Below are 15940 nucleotides of genomic sequence, written 5' to 3'. Positions count from 1 at the left end.
CGAATGATCAAAGACAGCCCAAGATTTCACTGGTAAACTATATTTTACAATGTCGGTGCGGATAAGTGGTGCATTTAATGGCCAGAGACGACTGCTGTCGTTGTTTGGAAACATCGGAGGAAGTATGAAGAAGATTGTTCCTAAAGATCATGTATATTTCAAGGTTAAAAGACCGGTTGGATTAAAGGAAAAACCGAAGCATTTATCGAAGGTGTCGAAAGGCAAGCATCTCACAAAAGAGGACTTGGACATCCCAAGAAAGATATGGAACTTTTACTTTGATGGACTGACGCGAAAGACTCGTGTCAGTAAGATTGAGAAGGAAATGGCATATGGAGGAATGTACGATTTCCACGTTTACAATAAAACAAAGGGGAGGTTATTCGCAGCACCACCATCATATTTCAAGCGTGAGAAAGCACTTTACTTTCCAAATTTTGCCGTGAGGTCATTGGCAAATGATCAGAAAGAGCTTCTAGATCTGGTAGCTGGATCTAAAGCTACAATATTACGAGTTTTTTCAACTCGAACGGGCGAGGAGATGACCAAAGAGTATTTCAAGGTTCCGGATTCGGAAGAAAGCTACTTGGCAGATCCCGGCATTGACCAGCTTAAGCAAAGCTACCCAGATGCGCAAATATTACAACTCATGCTAAGTGATAGCTGGATCAAGTATTTGCTACATGTGTATGTGTCTGGTCCTAAACTCAGGCAGTTACTGCCGGAAAGTGTGCATGAGAGGTTTCTATTTGCAATGCGAGATGATGTGCTCAGCATGGAAGATAGAGAACGACTCCTCATGACAAACTTATACTCTGGATACGTTTATGTTCTCGATAACAGCAGTCGAATAAGGTGGGTTGGATCCGGATGGCCGGAAGGTGACGAGGTGACCAAGATGTGGAATGCTGTTCGGGGTGTTTCAAGAGAGGTTAATGTGTCAAAAACGAACTGCTGAAAGTTGTATATTTGTATGTGAGCGATAAGTTCCGGCGCTTAATTGAGAAGAGAGAAAAAAAAAAAAAAAAAATACTTAGACATCACTACTGCCAACATACCACCAACAATTCATCGGCTAAAACTTGTATATATACAAACATGCTCTCTAGTACAATAAAAGTGTTTATAGTTAGCCTGATTTAATGCCTCGGCCGAGAAAAAGAACCGTACATCTCATACCAGTTGAAAAATCTACAAGCTTGGTTGTGGTAGCGAACTCAAAACCAGCAATTCCAGGATTTTCTAGTCAGCCACTTCTCAAGAGAATTTTGATGCTGTGTCTTCTGCATCAACTTGGGAGTACTAAACATGTTTGTCTGCGACTGTTGCCGTTTGCAGCCATGCTAATAGAAAGACTTGATGGGGTTGAGAAGACATCACAAATACTGAATGTGCTCATTGAATGCATAAATGAGTGGGATGGTGAAGGGAATGGTTGAGTTAAAACGGATTAAACAATTCAGTTGGGGTATTTAGGTTATTCAATCAAGTAAGTAAGTAATTACAGTGATTAATGTAATTAAGTAATTGAAGTAATGCAGGTATTGAACTAATTGAACTACTTAAGTAATTAAAGTAATTGAACTACTTAAGTAATTAAAGTAATTGAACTAATTGAGGTAGTAAAATAATCAAAGTAATTGAAGTATTAAAGTAATTAAAATATCTCTATTAATTCATTTGTCATAATCCAATTAATTCAGTGAATAGAATAAATTAAATGACTTAATTATAAGAAATCCTTGAAAGCTAAACAACCTGACCGGTGCTGCTACTGATAATAGAACCGGCAAGATTCTTCGATTCGTCGGAAGTTTCGCCCAGTTTGGAAGTGCCCTTCTCCTTGTATGTGGAAACCGCCGGAATATCGGCCTTAATCCGCGTGACAATCGTGTTATATGCCCGGATATCCAGCTTGATCAAAGTGTGTAACGGGATCGACATCCATGGACTGTCCTTCTGCTGGACATTCATGAAATAGGCGTAGATACACCTGAGAACAGCCTGGTGCGTGATCACTAGCACGTTTTCCTGGTTTTCCAACTCCATGATTATTGGCTCAAGTCGGGTAATCACGTCTCTGTAGGATTCTCCACCGGGATACCGGTACCCGAACTTGTTGTCATCACGTGCCTTGAAGTCCTTAGGAAAGCGTTGTGCGATTTCGTCGTACGTTAAGCCATCGCAAGATCCGGCATCAAGTTCATCCAATGCCTTCCAAGTTTTCTTGGGAAACTGTAAAAAAGATGCAGTTTGCTGTGTTCTCTTGAGCGTGGAGGTCCACACTTGCAAGTTTTGCTGGTCAGGGATGTACTGATCGACCATGTGCTTAAGTTTGCGGGCATACTTCCAGCCACGCTCGCTCAAATCGGCATCTCCGCCGATCTTGCCCTCAAGATTGTACTGGGACTCCCCATGCCGCGACAGCCAGATGTACCGGGGCTTGACGTGCAAGTTCATCACGTAAAATACGATTCGGCTCTGTAAGTAGCTGTCGATGCGGTTAATCAAGATCTGCGAGCTCAAATTCAGAAGTTTGATAAATGTGTACTGGCCGTCATGCTCCACGTCCATCGGCTCGTACATCGAATTGTAAAACCTGGTTTTCTTCTTCAAGTCTGCAACCGTGTACTCGGTTGATTTTTCCGCGTATTCCGGCGATGTCCGGTTGATATCCATCACATTTGCCTGGATCTTCGCCTCGTCGTCGCAGAAACTCTCGAGAAAAACAGTCTGCACATCGTGCTCCGCGAGAATATCGTAGAGTCGCTTTCTGATCTGCCGGCTGGTGTTTGCACCATCATAAATCGTCACTCCTGCATCGTGCAACGTGTACCACTTCAAAATTGCCTCAATGCAGTCATTTTCCGCCAGCTGCCTCACCTTTGCTGCTTGTTCATCGTGCAGGGTGAACACATCACTGCCTTCTGGCAGCAGATCCATCGCCCTCTTCTCCCTGTATGCTGATTGGTTAAACGATGCTGTAGGCACCGACAACCACGAGAGATACCGCTTTATCTTCTGCGAGATAAACGACTTTCCTCTTGCTGGCAATCCCACCATCACCACGCAGATTCGGATGCTGTTGAATGTAGAATATTCGGGGAATGGATGTGTTGACATGTTGCGAAGTCTGTGAAAGAGGAGAAAGATGAACGAATAGAGAAAAGATAGGAAAGATAGAAAAAAGAACTTTGAAGGAAATAAAGAATAGAGAAACGATAGATAAAAGAGAAATGATAAAAACTGATAGATGATGGAAATATGAAAGCACAAAATAAAAGCTTTGAACCTTCTTCACCCTTAAGCTTATGCGTAAACTGCTATGCAGTGCTTGTGTACCTTAAATGCTGAAGAACAGGTCAATTGCTATTGGTCTGCTGTGGATCCCTTGGTTCAATTACCTTCTTTGGTTATTCGCAAAGAAAGAAAGAAAGATATAAAATAAAAATGTAAAATAGAAGGCACAAGTAAGGTAAGAAAGGACAAATAAATAAAAGCCAAATAAAAATGGGATCAGAATTATGCCGTGCAAGACAAGCAAAATATAGCAGTAATAATAGATGCAAAAAATAAGGCAGCTGTACGGAAAAAGCAAATATTAATCGTAATGATTCAAATGGAAACAAAATCAAAGATAATCTGCACAAGTCAAAGAGATTGTTTTGCAGGAGGACGAAATTGTGGGGAAAGTGCACAAGAGTCGACTAAGCGAAAAAATTTTTTCATCCCTGACACCGAAAGACCGACTATAGTTTTTTCATGCGGGAATCAGCACTGAGCTCAAGTCAGGTAGAGGTCCTCGTTTTTGGTCGCAATACTCGACCATACCGGACAAGAAAGCGAAATGAAATGGTAATAAAGAGATGCTTCGAAAGAGAAAAAATCACACCATGCTCTGCGGTTGCATCGGGAAATTCCCTCGTACATCTTTGAATTGATTAATGACTCTTAAGATATATAATACGTAGTATAATGTTGAGGCATAATTTATGATACGATGATCACGCCTTGTTGTTTCTGAATTTAAAAGAGGTCCTTTTTTCCTACTTACGACAGTTGTTCTCTTCGTTTTAATTTCTGCGAATGAGGAGTAGATATTGGTTTAGAAGATGTGTTCACAAATATGCTTTTGGGCTTGAATGATAAGGATGTATTTCGGGCTGGAAACACTCAAGTATATTTTTCGGCGCTAAACATTTTCTTTGTGTGTGGTACGTTGTGCGGACAAATACGTCATTACAACTTCGATTACCGAAGAGAGCAAGAATGCTTTCCAAAAAATGTGTTCGTTGAAATATCAAGGTGTCTAGAAGTATTTTAAGACATGTAGTATTTTATGACATGCTGTAGTTTCTATTGGACCCAAAACTGCTTTCGTAATAAAAGATGTTCAGATATTTTATCCACGTTTGACCGTGAATATTATCCACGAAAACTATGTAATTCTAGGAGTTACTCAATCCGAGACGTAATTATATTTTAAATAAAATTCTGGAAGTATTCAAGCCGACGGGAGATTACATCAAGCATGGATATTAAGATATCATCGACCATCAATTTCAGTCCATATTGTAACCATTATTGAGTACATGTAATACATTTTATTCGTTTATTCATTCTTTAAGCATCTGCATCACAACACATTGCTTGTAGCGTCGGGATAGATATGTAGGGATGTACAGCATAATTTTTTCACCTGGCATTTTTTTGAGTTTGCAGGTATAGCTTTTCTTCAAGTCTGGTTTGTAGAACATTGAGGAGGAGGTAGATCGACCCAGTTTCAGCAGTCAGTTAAGAATTTGGGCAGATATGGCAGAATCATTAGAAGAGATATTGGGCAGTCTTCGGCAGATAAGCCTGAGCAAGACCAAGTACGAAGATCAGCCAATTGTGCCGAGTACTAAAACCAAGTTCAAAGTTGAAGAAGAAACAGAGGAGAGTGTGAATGAAAGCATCGAGGATCGGTACCTCAGCCCCAAAAATGTGCTTCCGTGGGATCTTTTGGATGAATTCCAGACCGTTCCGGAAGTGGATGGCGACAGAAAGAACTCGTTTTACCGCTCATTGATGGCAGATCCTGTATTGACAGATCGGACACAGATCCAGTCTAGAAGGGAAGGAATCGCGGGATCGGTCGTTTCATATGAAGAGAAGTTCGACAGGAAGTTGGCCACATCGTCTTTGTTGGCCTCTGCATCGTCTTCGATGAACAGGCGGTATGTTTCAGGCGGGACGAGTTTCAATGGAGTGATTAAAGGCACACCATTTATGGAAACGGGCGAGATGGAGAAGCAGCAGGCAGAGAGGGCGGCAAAGGCCACCAGGCATCTCCACCGGGATGAGCACGGGTTGTTCGATGTGCCGGAGGGGTTTGAGCGGGGCTTAAAGCTGGAAAGAGAGCAGCCACAGGCGGAAATAGCGGATGAGTTGGCTAAGGAGGGGGGTATGGGAGATGAGAAGGCAGGAAAGGAGCTTAAAGGAGATGAAACAGCAGAAAATGAACCTCTTGAAAGTGATGCAGAAGACACCAGCAATGATGAAGATGAGCTTTTCCAGCCGGACGGAGACGGGTCGTCGTCCGCTAGCGACACAGAGGGGGAGAAGCTCGATTTGGAGATATCGCGGATCATCCCAAGCGGAACCATCGTGAGACCAAAGCAGATTCCGGATTCGTCGGGTACGGCATTTTCCGGCGGAATGGAGAGGAAAGAATGGGCACATGTTGTGTCGTTGGACCGGAAAATCGAAAACTTCGAGGAGCTCGTTCCGCATCCGGCTCGCACTTGGCCATTTAAGCTGGACACGTTTCAGCAAGAGGCCATTTACCATTTGGAGCAGGGTGACTCGGTTTTCGTCGCGGCCCACACATCGGCGGGAAAAACAGTGGTTGCAGAGTATGCGATCGCGATGGCACAGAGAAATATGACCAAGGCGATATACACGTCACCAATCAAGGCGTTGAGCAACCAGAAATTCCGGGATTTCAAGGGCAGCTTTGACGGGATGGAGGTGGGAGTGATCACGGGAGATGTTCAGATCAACCCGGATGCCAACTGCTTGATTATGACGACGGAGATTTTGAGATCGATGCTATATCGGGGCGCCGACACTCTCAGAGACGTGGAGTTTGTGATTTTCGATGAGGTGCACTACGTGAACGATGTAGACAGGGGTGTGGTGTGGGAGGAGGTTCTCATCATGCTTCCCCCGCACATTAAGGTGATCCTGCTTTCTGCCACCGTTCCGAACACGTACGAGTTTGCATCCTGGGTGGGCAGGACTAGGAGACAGGATATATACGTGATATCGACTCCAAAGCGGCCTGTTCCGCTTGAGGTGTATCTCTGGGCCCGGGACAGACCGTACAAGGTGATTGATGCGAACCGGAAGTTTCTCGAGAAGGGGTTTGCGGAGCACAGCCGGGCGTTGTTGATGGGGAAGAGTAGTGGAGGAGATAGAGGGGGGAGAGGGGGAAGAGGAGGTGCAAGGGGTGGAAGAGGTGGAAGAGGTGGAAGAGGAGGTGCAAGGGGTGCAAGAGGAGGTGCAAGAGGAGGTGCAAGGGGTGTATCTCGTGGTGGAGCATCAGGGAGACCCGGCAGATCATACAACGGCCCCACAAAGAACACATGGCCAACAGTGGTGAACTACTTGCGGAAAAATACGCTTCTTCCAGCGGTGGTTTTCGTGTTTTCCAAGCGGAAATGCGAGGAGTATGCGGACTCGTTGAGTGGAATCAACTTCTGCTCGGCAAAAGAAGCTTCCGAGATCCACATGTTCATCGATAAAGCTGTTTCGAGGTTGAAAAGGGAGGACCGGGAGCTTCCGCAGATCATGAGGATGAGAGACATGTTGAAGAGAGGAATCGGTGTCCATCACGGAGGACTCTTGCCGATTGTGAAGGAGGTGGTGGAGATATTGTTCTCAAAGTCACTCATCAAGGTTTTGTTTGCAACTGAGACGTTTGCCGTGGGTCTAAACCTCCCAACCAGGACAGTTGTGTTCAGTTCGATCAGGAAACACGACAACGTGAGCTTCCGGTACCTTCTGCCCGGTGAATTTACGCAGATGTCGGGCCGTGCGGGAAGAAGGGGCATCGACACCAAGGGCACGGCAATAATCATGTCGTACACAGAGCCGTTTACCCGCAAAGTGCTCAAGGACACGACACTCGGCACACCGACAAAGCTCTCGTCACAGTTCCGGTTGACGTACACGATGATCTTGAATCTTCTCCGGATCGAGGCCTTGAAGGTGGAGGACATGATCAAGCGGTCGTTTGGTGAAAACGCGTCGCAGATGATGATCCCGGAGCAGCAGACGGAGATCTTGAAGTTACAGAAGGAGCTTGAGGACCGGTACAAGGTGACGATGGATGTCGAAGTGTACAAGAAGCTCGAGGCGTTCTGCCGGGTCAACAACCGGTATGCGGAGACGTACCAGCGGTTGATCCGTGCCCTGGACTCGTCCAAGCAGCTTTTCATGCTTTTCCGTGCCAACCGGCTCGTTGTTTACCGGGATGCCGACGGGATCTCGATGCCGGCCATTGTAACACACTTGTTTGGCAAGGACGGCACGGTGACCTGCATTCTGTTCCGGAAACGCGGCAAGGAAGGTGGTCCGGGCCGGGAGATGAACTTCAGCTTCAATCCGGCACTCGGAGCCAGCTTCAACGAGTCGCACTTCGTCGATTGGTCGCGGATGCACAAGGTGTACGTCGGAAAGATATCAGTGAGCAGCATTGTGTTCATCAGTGACCGGACTTTCGACTTCCGGATCCCCAACATCCCGCCAAAGCTGCAGTCGAGGTTCTTCGAGGCCTTGAAGCAGCGATTCCTATGGAGAGAGGTCGACTGGACCAAGCCGATGATCCCGCAGACGATCGAGTTGGTCACGGAGCACGAGCAGCAGCTCAAACAGCTCATTGACATGCTGCAGAACCGCGAGCTCGTCCAGCTCGTGGACAGAAAGAAGGACTATCGGTTTGTGTGCGACCGGATCGAAGTCTTGGACCGTATCGAGAGCTTGAAGAAGTCCATGAGTGGTGGGAACCTCGATCTCTTGCCCGAGTACGAGCAGAGGCTTGAAGTGTTGAAAGTTCTCGGCTATGTGAACCCGGGAGAGCTCACTGTCACACTCAAGGGACGTGTGGCCTGCGAGATCAACTGTGGCTGGGAGTTGCCGATCACTGAGCTCATCTTTGACAATTTCCTCGGTGACTTTACTGCTGAGGAGATCGTTGCGTTGATCTCGTGCTTTGCCTATTCGGGACGGCACAGAGAGAACGAGGAGCCCGATCCGGTCAAGCTTTCCACCCCCCGTCTCGATCGGGGCTACCAGAAGATCTCGAAAATCATGCAGTCATTAACTGAGATCTACGAGCAGAAGCGCATCACCATGACCTCCGAGGAGGAGACCTTTTTGGAGTGCAACCGGTTCGGATTGGTCAACACTGTGTACGAATGGGCCAGGGGCCAGTCCTTCAAGGAAATCATGCTTAATGCAAACGAGGCCGACGAGTCTGAGGGCACTATAGTCAGGGTTATCACCTCCTTGGACGAGATATGCCGGCAGGTGAAGAACGCCGCTTTGATTATCGGAGATTCGGACCTCCATGCCAAGATGTCTGACGCCCAGGAGAGGATCAAGCGTGATATTGTGTTCTGTGCCTCGCTATACTTGTGATGTCTGGGGAGAAAGGGGTGAATATGAGAGGGCCTAGTATTTAATAGATATTGCGAGGTGCTTATGTCACGAGATGCTTATATTACGAGATGCTTATATATGATCATTTGGTGCTTATATATATAGCGAGATGCTTATAGATGATCACTTGGTGCGTATAGATGATTATTAGAGTTGTCCGATATATGCTTAGTAGAAGTGTAGATTCTTCATTCATACGTTTAATAGAAGTATAGGCACTTCATTCATATGTTTAATAAAAATGTAAATTCTTCATTCATATGTTTAATAAAAGTGTAGACTCTTCATTCGCATACTTAGCATAAACTCTTTACCAATATACTACATAGAGCTTGTTTGACATTTGTGCCTAACTGAAGTATAGTTGCAATATCGTAATGTTTAGTATTAAAAGTCTATCCTATTATATATATATTTAAGCAAAGCCTAATACTTCCTGATATCCTTGGATGCTTGTAATCTAAGTGTTTAATAATGAATTTTTATATATTCAGTGCATACATGCCCTGCAAACTTTCAGATACTCTCCAATAGTACTAATCCTACTTGATACACATTTTCTCTAAGATGTATTAAAAGTACTGGTTGTCTGCTTAATTAAGTATACTTCTAGTAGGCAGAATACCTAGCACGTCTCTGATTGCACAACAGACTAATTAATGTTCAATACATTTCTTACAATATCGACATATCTGAAATCAGATTATCTAATCGGCACTCACAAAAACATTTCCATGCGTCTATGCAATGTCTCTCGATTATGAAACAGCCCTAGCTAATATACAAACGTTAAGAGAAGATTCTTCTCTTCCAGCATCAATTCACCTACTTCCCGCCCGTGCACCATTCAAAGTCTTCAAAACAGGCTTCACCACACCCTTTCCCCTCTTGAGACGAAGATGAGGCTTTGCATCCAACTTATTTGGTGCCGCTAAAGCAACAACACTAATCACGTTCTCTCCCCTGATGATCACCAAGCCCAAAAGCCGTTTTTGCTCTTTTATTACCGATTCATCAATGATATACTTCTTCTGTTTGGTTTGCTTTCGAAGCTCAAGTTGTGATTTTTTGGTAAGACGGAACTCCTCGCAGTCTGAAAGTACAATATTCATATACCCATCAAATGAAAGCAGCGTCCCTATGTACTCTGAGGTATTTGTAGATGTGACTTTAACCTTAAAGCCGATTAGTTTAGACTGAGATAAAGTTGTGTTTGTTAGTACTGGAACAATCAAATGCGAAATAAAGCTGGGACTTACCAATTTTGCCTTTCTTGGGATCTGGCCGATAGCCATGGTGTGAGTGATGTGAAGATAAAACAGATGAGTGTAGAAAATAGAGTGTGTGGGGAAAGTGAAAGAAGAAAGAAAGTAAAATAGAAAAGTGTTTTTGACAGAGTTCCTGAAAAACTCTTTTCTTGCGCTGTAGATGTTGAGAAGCCTGCGGATTAGTGCTGAACATTTTTTTGCCAGTTAAAGGTATATTTGTATTTGCCTGGTAGTATTTATAATTTGTTACCAAACCAAAACAAAGCATTTAACGTATCTGGAACTTAGCATCTATACTACTGTTTCTATAAAGGGAATGTGAATATTGGAGTAGTGTTTTAAGATTTTGAATCTGGATCGGCCAGGAATATGGCAAGCGTACGTATTAGTAGATTGATGCCATATTGAGGTTGATGCTTTCCAGTAAGAGGGAGAGTAGACAATTAAATGGTGCATAAGTATCAGATGAAGTATGCTGGAGTGTGATAGAGTGATAGCATGAAGTTAAAGGATGTAGTAGTACTAGGATACAAAGTCAAAGGGTAGTAACATCAGAATATTAAAGTGAAAAGATAGTAACATCAGAATATCAAGGAGATAGTAATATTAGAATATCAAAAAGATAGCGATGTTATAATATCAAAAAGATAGCAATATTATAATATCAAAGTCAAACATGGTTAGAATAAAAATTAAAGAATAGAATACTAGGATAAGTCAAAGGATTGTAATATTATACTTTCAAAAAGAGAACAACATTAGAACATCAAAGTCAAAAGATAGTAATGCTAGAATATCAAAATGATAGTATTATTCGAATAACAAAATCAAAATAGTAATATTAGAATATCAAAAAGATAGCAATGTTATAATATCAAAGTCAAACGATAGCTAGAATAAAAATTAAAGAATATAATACTAAGATAAGTCAAAAGACACCAGCCAAGATATACTTGCATTCTCAGCTTTGAGGCTTCTCCTCATCCTTGGCCGTCTTCTTACGCCTTAGAAACGCTGGCAGTTTTGGAAGAGACAGTGAGAAGTGGCGGACCCGGAAAATGTAATACATAGACAACATGCAGAAGACGTTGAAGAGAATGTAAACAAAGAATAGGCCGATGTTTCTCCAGCGGTGAGAGTAGGACATGCCTACAGTTGCCAAGTACTGATCTCCGACGGAGTACTGACACACGGCACACTGAGAAGTGGCGGATGGATTGGCCACGTAGCCGTTGTTGGTGGCAAAGAAAGGTTGCAAGTATTGGTTGCAAGTGAGGCCGTCCGGAGGGTCCAAGTAGTTCATTTCTGTGGAACTACAACGAACCTGGCGGTCGTGGAGGCAGGTGGAGACCAAGTTGTCGATGAAGTAAGTGAAGGAGGAAGTTCTCCACATGAACTTCCAGAAGCCCGGCAGCAAGGAAGGTGGCTGGATGACGCCGCAGAAGGCAATGAGGAAGTTCAAGAGCATTCCACAGAGCACATTTGCAGAAGGTAGGTCTGGAGAGAAGTAGATGACGGCGAGAGCAAAGGAGATGATGTAAATTTGAAAGAAAATGGCGTAGGTGAGCCACCAGAAGCCGGCAATGTGAGCCGAGAGGGGGAGCTGGATGGGGAAGTACCAGACGATGAAGTAGATGGTGGCATTGACCAAGGCGTATGGAATTTCCACAAGCAGCTGCGAGAGCAACAAGGTGGACCAGTGGAAGGTACTGGACTTGGATTCTCGAACCTCGAACAACTCGCGGGACTGGATTGCTCTGGCCTGGATCTGGTTGATCAAGGGGGCAGCGATGACTGCAGCCATGAAGTTGGCAAACATGGTGTTCTGCATTCCGATGGTCGTGTGCTTGACTTTCCAAAAGGAGAAGCCGTGCACGAGGCCGCCGAGCACCACAAGCAGCAACTTGGACAGGAGGTAGTCGATATCGCGGTAGAACTGGGTCCAAGTGCGGCGGAGAACGAGGCTGAGCTGTCGGTGGTAGGGGGTAGCGAATTGGGAGGTGGATGAAGAAGCAGTAGCAGTTGCCTTATTTGCACTAGTTGCACTAGTTTCATTAGTTGCACTAGTTGTCTTAACAGCTCGTCTAGTCATCTGCTCCACCTCCTGGCTCACTTTGCCGTTCTCCTCGCTCTTTCTCCACACATCTCCCCAATCCCGGTCCGCCACAGCAGTGGCACCTGCCCCAATCACCTCCAACACGTACTCGGCCGGGTTTTCGTCCGGCTGGCAGCGCCGGGCCCCCTTAGACTCGAAGTACGAGAGCACTGAGTGCGAATTGCGGCCCACCGGGCCAAAGTAGACCGTCTGGCCGCCCTTTTTCAACAACAACAAGCGGTCGAACTGCTCGAAAAGCGTCGCAGAAGGCTGGTGGATCGTGCAAAGTATGGCCTGGCCCGCCAGTGCAAGTTTCCGGAGCACCTGGACAATCGCCCAGGCCGATTGTGAGTCCAAGCCGGAGGTGGGCTCATCGAGAAAGAGCAATAAGGACGGTTTGGCAACGAGTTCCGTGGCTATCGAGAGCTTCTTCCTCTGCTCAACATTCAACCCGTACCCTGGCTTGCCTGCAACAGCATCTGCGTACTCGTCCATGTGGAGGATCTCCATGATGCGGTCCACATACTCAAGTTTCTCAGCATCGGGCACCTCGTAAGGTCTCCGCAACCGAGCTGCAAACATGAGCGACTCGCGAACGGTCAACTCTGCAATGTGGATGTCCTGCTGCTGCACGTAGCCTGTTCTTTTCTGGAATGACGTGTCCAAACGGTTGCCATTCACGAGGAAATCGCCTGTGACCACACCGACGTCCGTCCGCTGCGATAAGACGTTCAAAGAGTGGTCTTACCGGCTCCGGACTCGCCCATGAGTGCTGTCAAGGTGCCCGGGAGCACGTATCCCTGCACATCGTCCAAAAGCTTTCTGTCGCGGCCTTCATAGGGCACCACATAGTCGACATGGCGCCACAGGAAGATGTCAGGGGAGCCCAAGTGGGTTCCGAAGGGGGAGGATTGGGTGAAAGTATTTTGGGAATGAGCACTAGGAATCATAGTACTTTGAGCATTGGTGCTTTGGGAATTAGTACTAGGAATGATAGGGCTTTGAGTATTAGCACTTTCAGGCTGAGCACTCCGAGTATTACTAGGAACGATAGCGCTTTCAGGCTCAGTACTAGCAATGATAGTACTTTCAGGTTTATCTAGATTCCGTCCAACCAACTTACTCTCCAAATCAACACCCCTCCGACGGCGGACAAACAGCATACGGTCCGCAGACACGACAACGGGGTTGTAGTACTCCACGAGAAGCACGTTGAGGATGTCGGCCCCGAGGATGAAGCCAAAGAGAATGCCCAAGTTGCGCCAGGCGTGGCTGTAGCTGTACTGGAAGGCCAAGCTGAGGTAGATGCTGCCGTCGACGGCGTTTCCGGCACTTGGGAACTCCTGGCGGGTCAAGGCGGCCCCAACAAATGCACAAACAGTGTTATTTGGGGAGGAGGAGTAGTGGGACCCGTGAGGGACGAGCTGGGCGGCAGAGCACGGCATGAGGCGGCCCAAGAACTCGCTGGTGATGAGGGACTCGAAGCCGTAGAGCACCGGGTTGGCGTAGGAGAACCAGCGGAACCACCAGTACATGGAGGGCCGCTGGATCATGAAGGAGGAGTAGAGGATCATCAGCATCATGAGGATGCCGGTTAGAGCGTTGGCGGAGGTGAGGGTCGGGCAGCAGGAGGCCACGAGGGTAAAGAGCGAGGCGACGGCCTCCACGGCGACGTTGACGAAGAGCAGGAAGAAGAAGAAAGCACCGGGTTGGCGTTTCAAGTTGGAGAGGAAGTAGAGGATGAGCGAGAAGGCGAGGATGGTGAAGAAGCGGATGGGGAGCTCGATGAGCTTTGCGGAGAGGAGCTGGGCGGACGGGTGGTAGAGCGTGTAGCCCCGCTGCTTGTTGAGGATGGGGCGGGACTGGAACAGGGCGGCGATCTGGGCCAAGCCCATGACCACGAAGTAGAAGATGGCGAAGAAGAGGATGCCGCTTCGGGAGAAGGCCCCGGAGGTTGTCTGCGGTGTGTTGAAGTAGAGGGAGCCCGTGATGAGGGCCTGGACGACGGCCACGGCGATGTTGGTGACGGTGTAGGCGGTGTTGTTTGCAATGGTGCAGGCGGCCCGCCACAGGCACAAGGCGAGCTGCTGGGGGTAGTTCACCAGGTAGAGGGAGCGTTTGCGGGCGTACTTCTGGCGGTCGGCGGCGTGGGCCTCGCGGAACGCCCGCGTGGTGGCCGCCGGGTGCTGCCTGGCCTGCAGGGAGGTCTGCCGGGCCTTGAGGGCCGCGAACTCGGGCGAGCCCCGCCAGAGCGACTCGAACTGGCCCGCGGTGTGTGGCACGCGGCCCTCGAAACCCGGCCGGGCGGTTCTCGCGTCCGGGTCCGTCACACAGGTCAAGAACTCGGAGCTGGTCTGCCGGGCGGGCCGTGCGAAGCCCAGCCGCTCGAAGTAGGCCACCGCGCGGTCGGCCGGCCCAAAGTACACCTGGCGGCCCGCGTACAGCACACACACATGGTCAAACGCCTGGTAGATGCTCTCTGAGGCCTGGTACGCCGTCACCACGCACGCGGTGCCCGCGAAGTTCGTCGACGTGCGGAGTGCCCGCACAAACTCGAGTGCCGTGGACGCGTCCAACCCCCGCGTGGCATTGTCGTAGCAGTACACGGTACCCCTGGTGGCCATGGCCTCGGCAATCGACACACGCTTCCGCTGGCCCCCGGAGATGCCCCGCACGAAGTCCCCGCCCACAAGCGTCTTCTGCACGTGGTGGAGCCCGAAAACCGCCGCGTAGAGCTCCTTGATCGTGCGGATGTACTGTCTCCTTGTCACCCCTTGCACCCTCACGGCAGGTGTCTTGCACGCGATCGCAAACTCAAGCGTCTGCTCCACGGTCAAGTACGGGAAGTGCTCGTCCAACTCGGGCACGTACACCAACTGCGATGCGAACTGCTGCACCAGGTCCTTCTGCGGGATGCCCCCGTAGCTCACCACACCTTGCACCTCCTCGTATGCCTGGGTCTGGCCCGCCAACGCCTTCAATAGCGTCGAGCACCCGGCCCCGGGGCGGCCCAACACAAGCGTCAGTGTCCCGGGCTCCGCGATGCCGTTCACCCGGTGGATGAGGTGTCGGTATGCTGGGTTGGGGGTGCTTTTCTGGGAAGTACTATTGGTATTACTTTGCTGGAAAGTATTACCTTTCTGGGAAGTACTATTGGTATTGCTTTGCTGGAAAGTGTTACCTTTCTGAGTATCAGCTAGATCTTCTTGCTGATAAGTACCTGCATTACCTTGCTGAGAAATAGCATTAGTATCGCTCTCCTTAGAAATATCTTCAGCATTCCCCCTCTCCCTGTTCTTACCTTCCACATTTCCATCCCCCCTCTCCCCACCACCTCTCCCAACTCCTCCTAATCGCCTCACCCAGTCCACCCAGAAAAACAACAATGAACCCACATCCTGCACAGTTGCCGTAGACGAGTCCTTGCCCATCACACTGAGCTCATCATACACAACCCACGTTTTTTTCTCAGGAACACCCAGCTCGTCGTGCCGCGACGAAATGAACTTCAACACACTCTTCAAGTCAAAGTCGTTCGGGTCAATATGGAACGCTTGCATGTCTGCATGCGACATATGCGAAAGCGTCTGCGAGAGCGTCGATAGTCGCGTCAAAACATCCGGGCCAACACTGCTCTGCCTGGATTGAGTAACCACTCGATGGAGCTCCCCGATATCTTGCGATTCTCGAAATTCTTCCTCCTCCTGGTCCGAATATCCATGATAAGATTCTGGAATTGACTCAGACGATGTAGAGGCCCTGTGAGGCTTCTCGTTTGATTGTGAGGACGAAGACATGAGTGATGAAGTGATAAGTGATGAAGTATCAAAGTATTGAAGTAATCAAGTAATCAAGTAATCAAGTACTTAAG

The 15940-nt window shown here is 47.7% G+C and overlaps 5 protein-coding genes across 5 annotated transcripts; 2 read left to right on the top strand and 3 right to left on the bottom strand.

Moving 5' to 3' along the window:
- Window positions 1-49: 49 nt before the first annotated feature.
- BRETT_000387 (uncharacterized protein) lies at window positions 50-958 on the top strand (the record flags this gene model as incomplete). Its single annotated transcript, XM_041278955.1, has 1 exon — window positions 50-958. The coding sequence occupies one exon, from the start codon at window positions 50-52 to the stop codon at window positions 956-958; it is 909 nt and encodes a 302-aa protein (XP_041137169.1).
- Window positions 959-1749: 791 nt separating this feature from the next.
- BRETT_000386 (uncharacterized protein) lies at window positions 1750-3123 on the bottom strand (the record flags this gene model as incomplete). The annotated part of the gene is made up of 1 exon (XM_041278954.1): window positions 1750-3123. One exon carries the CDS (start codon window positions 3121-3123, stop codon window positions 1750-1752), a length of 1374 nt encoding a protein of 457 aa, XP_041137168.1.
- A 1689-nt stretch (window positions 3124-4812) lies between these two features.
- On the top strand, window positions 4813-8685 carry BRETT_000385 (uncharacterized protein; the record flags this gene model as incomplete). Its single annotated transcript, XM_041278953.1, has 1 exon — window positions 4813-8685. The coding sequence occupies one exon, from the start codon at window positions 4813-4815 to the stop codon at window positions 8683-8685; it is 3873 nt and encodes a 1290-aa protein (XP_041137167.1).
- An 842-nt stretch (window positions 8686-9527) lies between these two features.
- Window positions 9528-10001, bottom strand: BRETT_000384 (uncharacterized protein; the record flags this gene model as incomplete). The annotated part of the gene is made up of 1 exon (XM_041278952.1): window positions 9528-10001. The coding sequence occupies one exon, from the start codon at window positions 9999-10001 to the stop codon at window positions 9528-9530; it is 474 nt and encodes a 157-aa protein (XP_041137166.1).
- A 934-nt stretch (window positions 10002-10935) lies between these two features.
- Window positions 10936-15866, bottom strand: BRETT_000383 (uncharacterized protein; the record flags this gene model as incomplete). The annotated part of the gene is made up of 2 exons (XM_041278951.1): window positions 10936-12761; window positions 12818-15866. 2 exons carry the CDS (start codon window positions 15864-15866, stop codon window positions 10936-10938), a joined length of 4875 nt encoding a protein of 1624 aa, XP_041137165.1.
- Between the last annotated feature and the right edge of the window lie 74 nt (window positions 15867-15940).

This window comes from Brettanomyces bruxellensis, chromosome 8, assembly GCF_011074885.1.
Source record: "Brettanomyces bruxellensis chromosome 8, complete sequence".
NCBI lineage: Eukaryota > Fungi > Ascomycota > Pichiomycetes > Pichiales > Pichiaceae > Brettanomyces > Brettanomyces bruxellensis.
The sequence above is the reverse complement of the archived record's forward strand: the minus strand, read 5'-3'. Positions and strand labels throughout refer to the sequence as shown.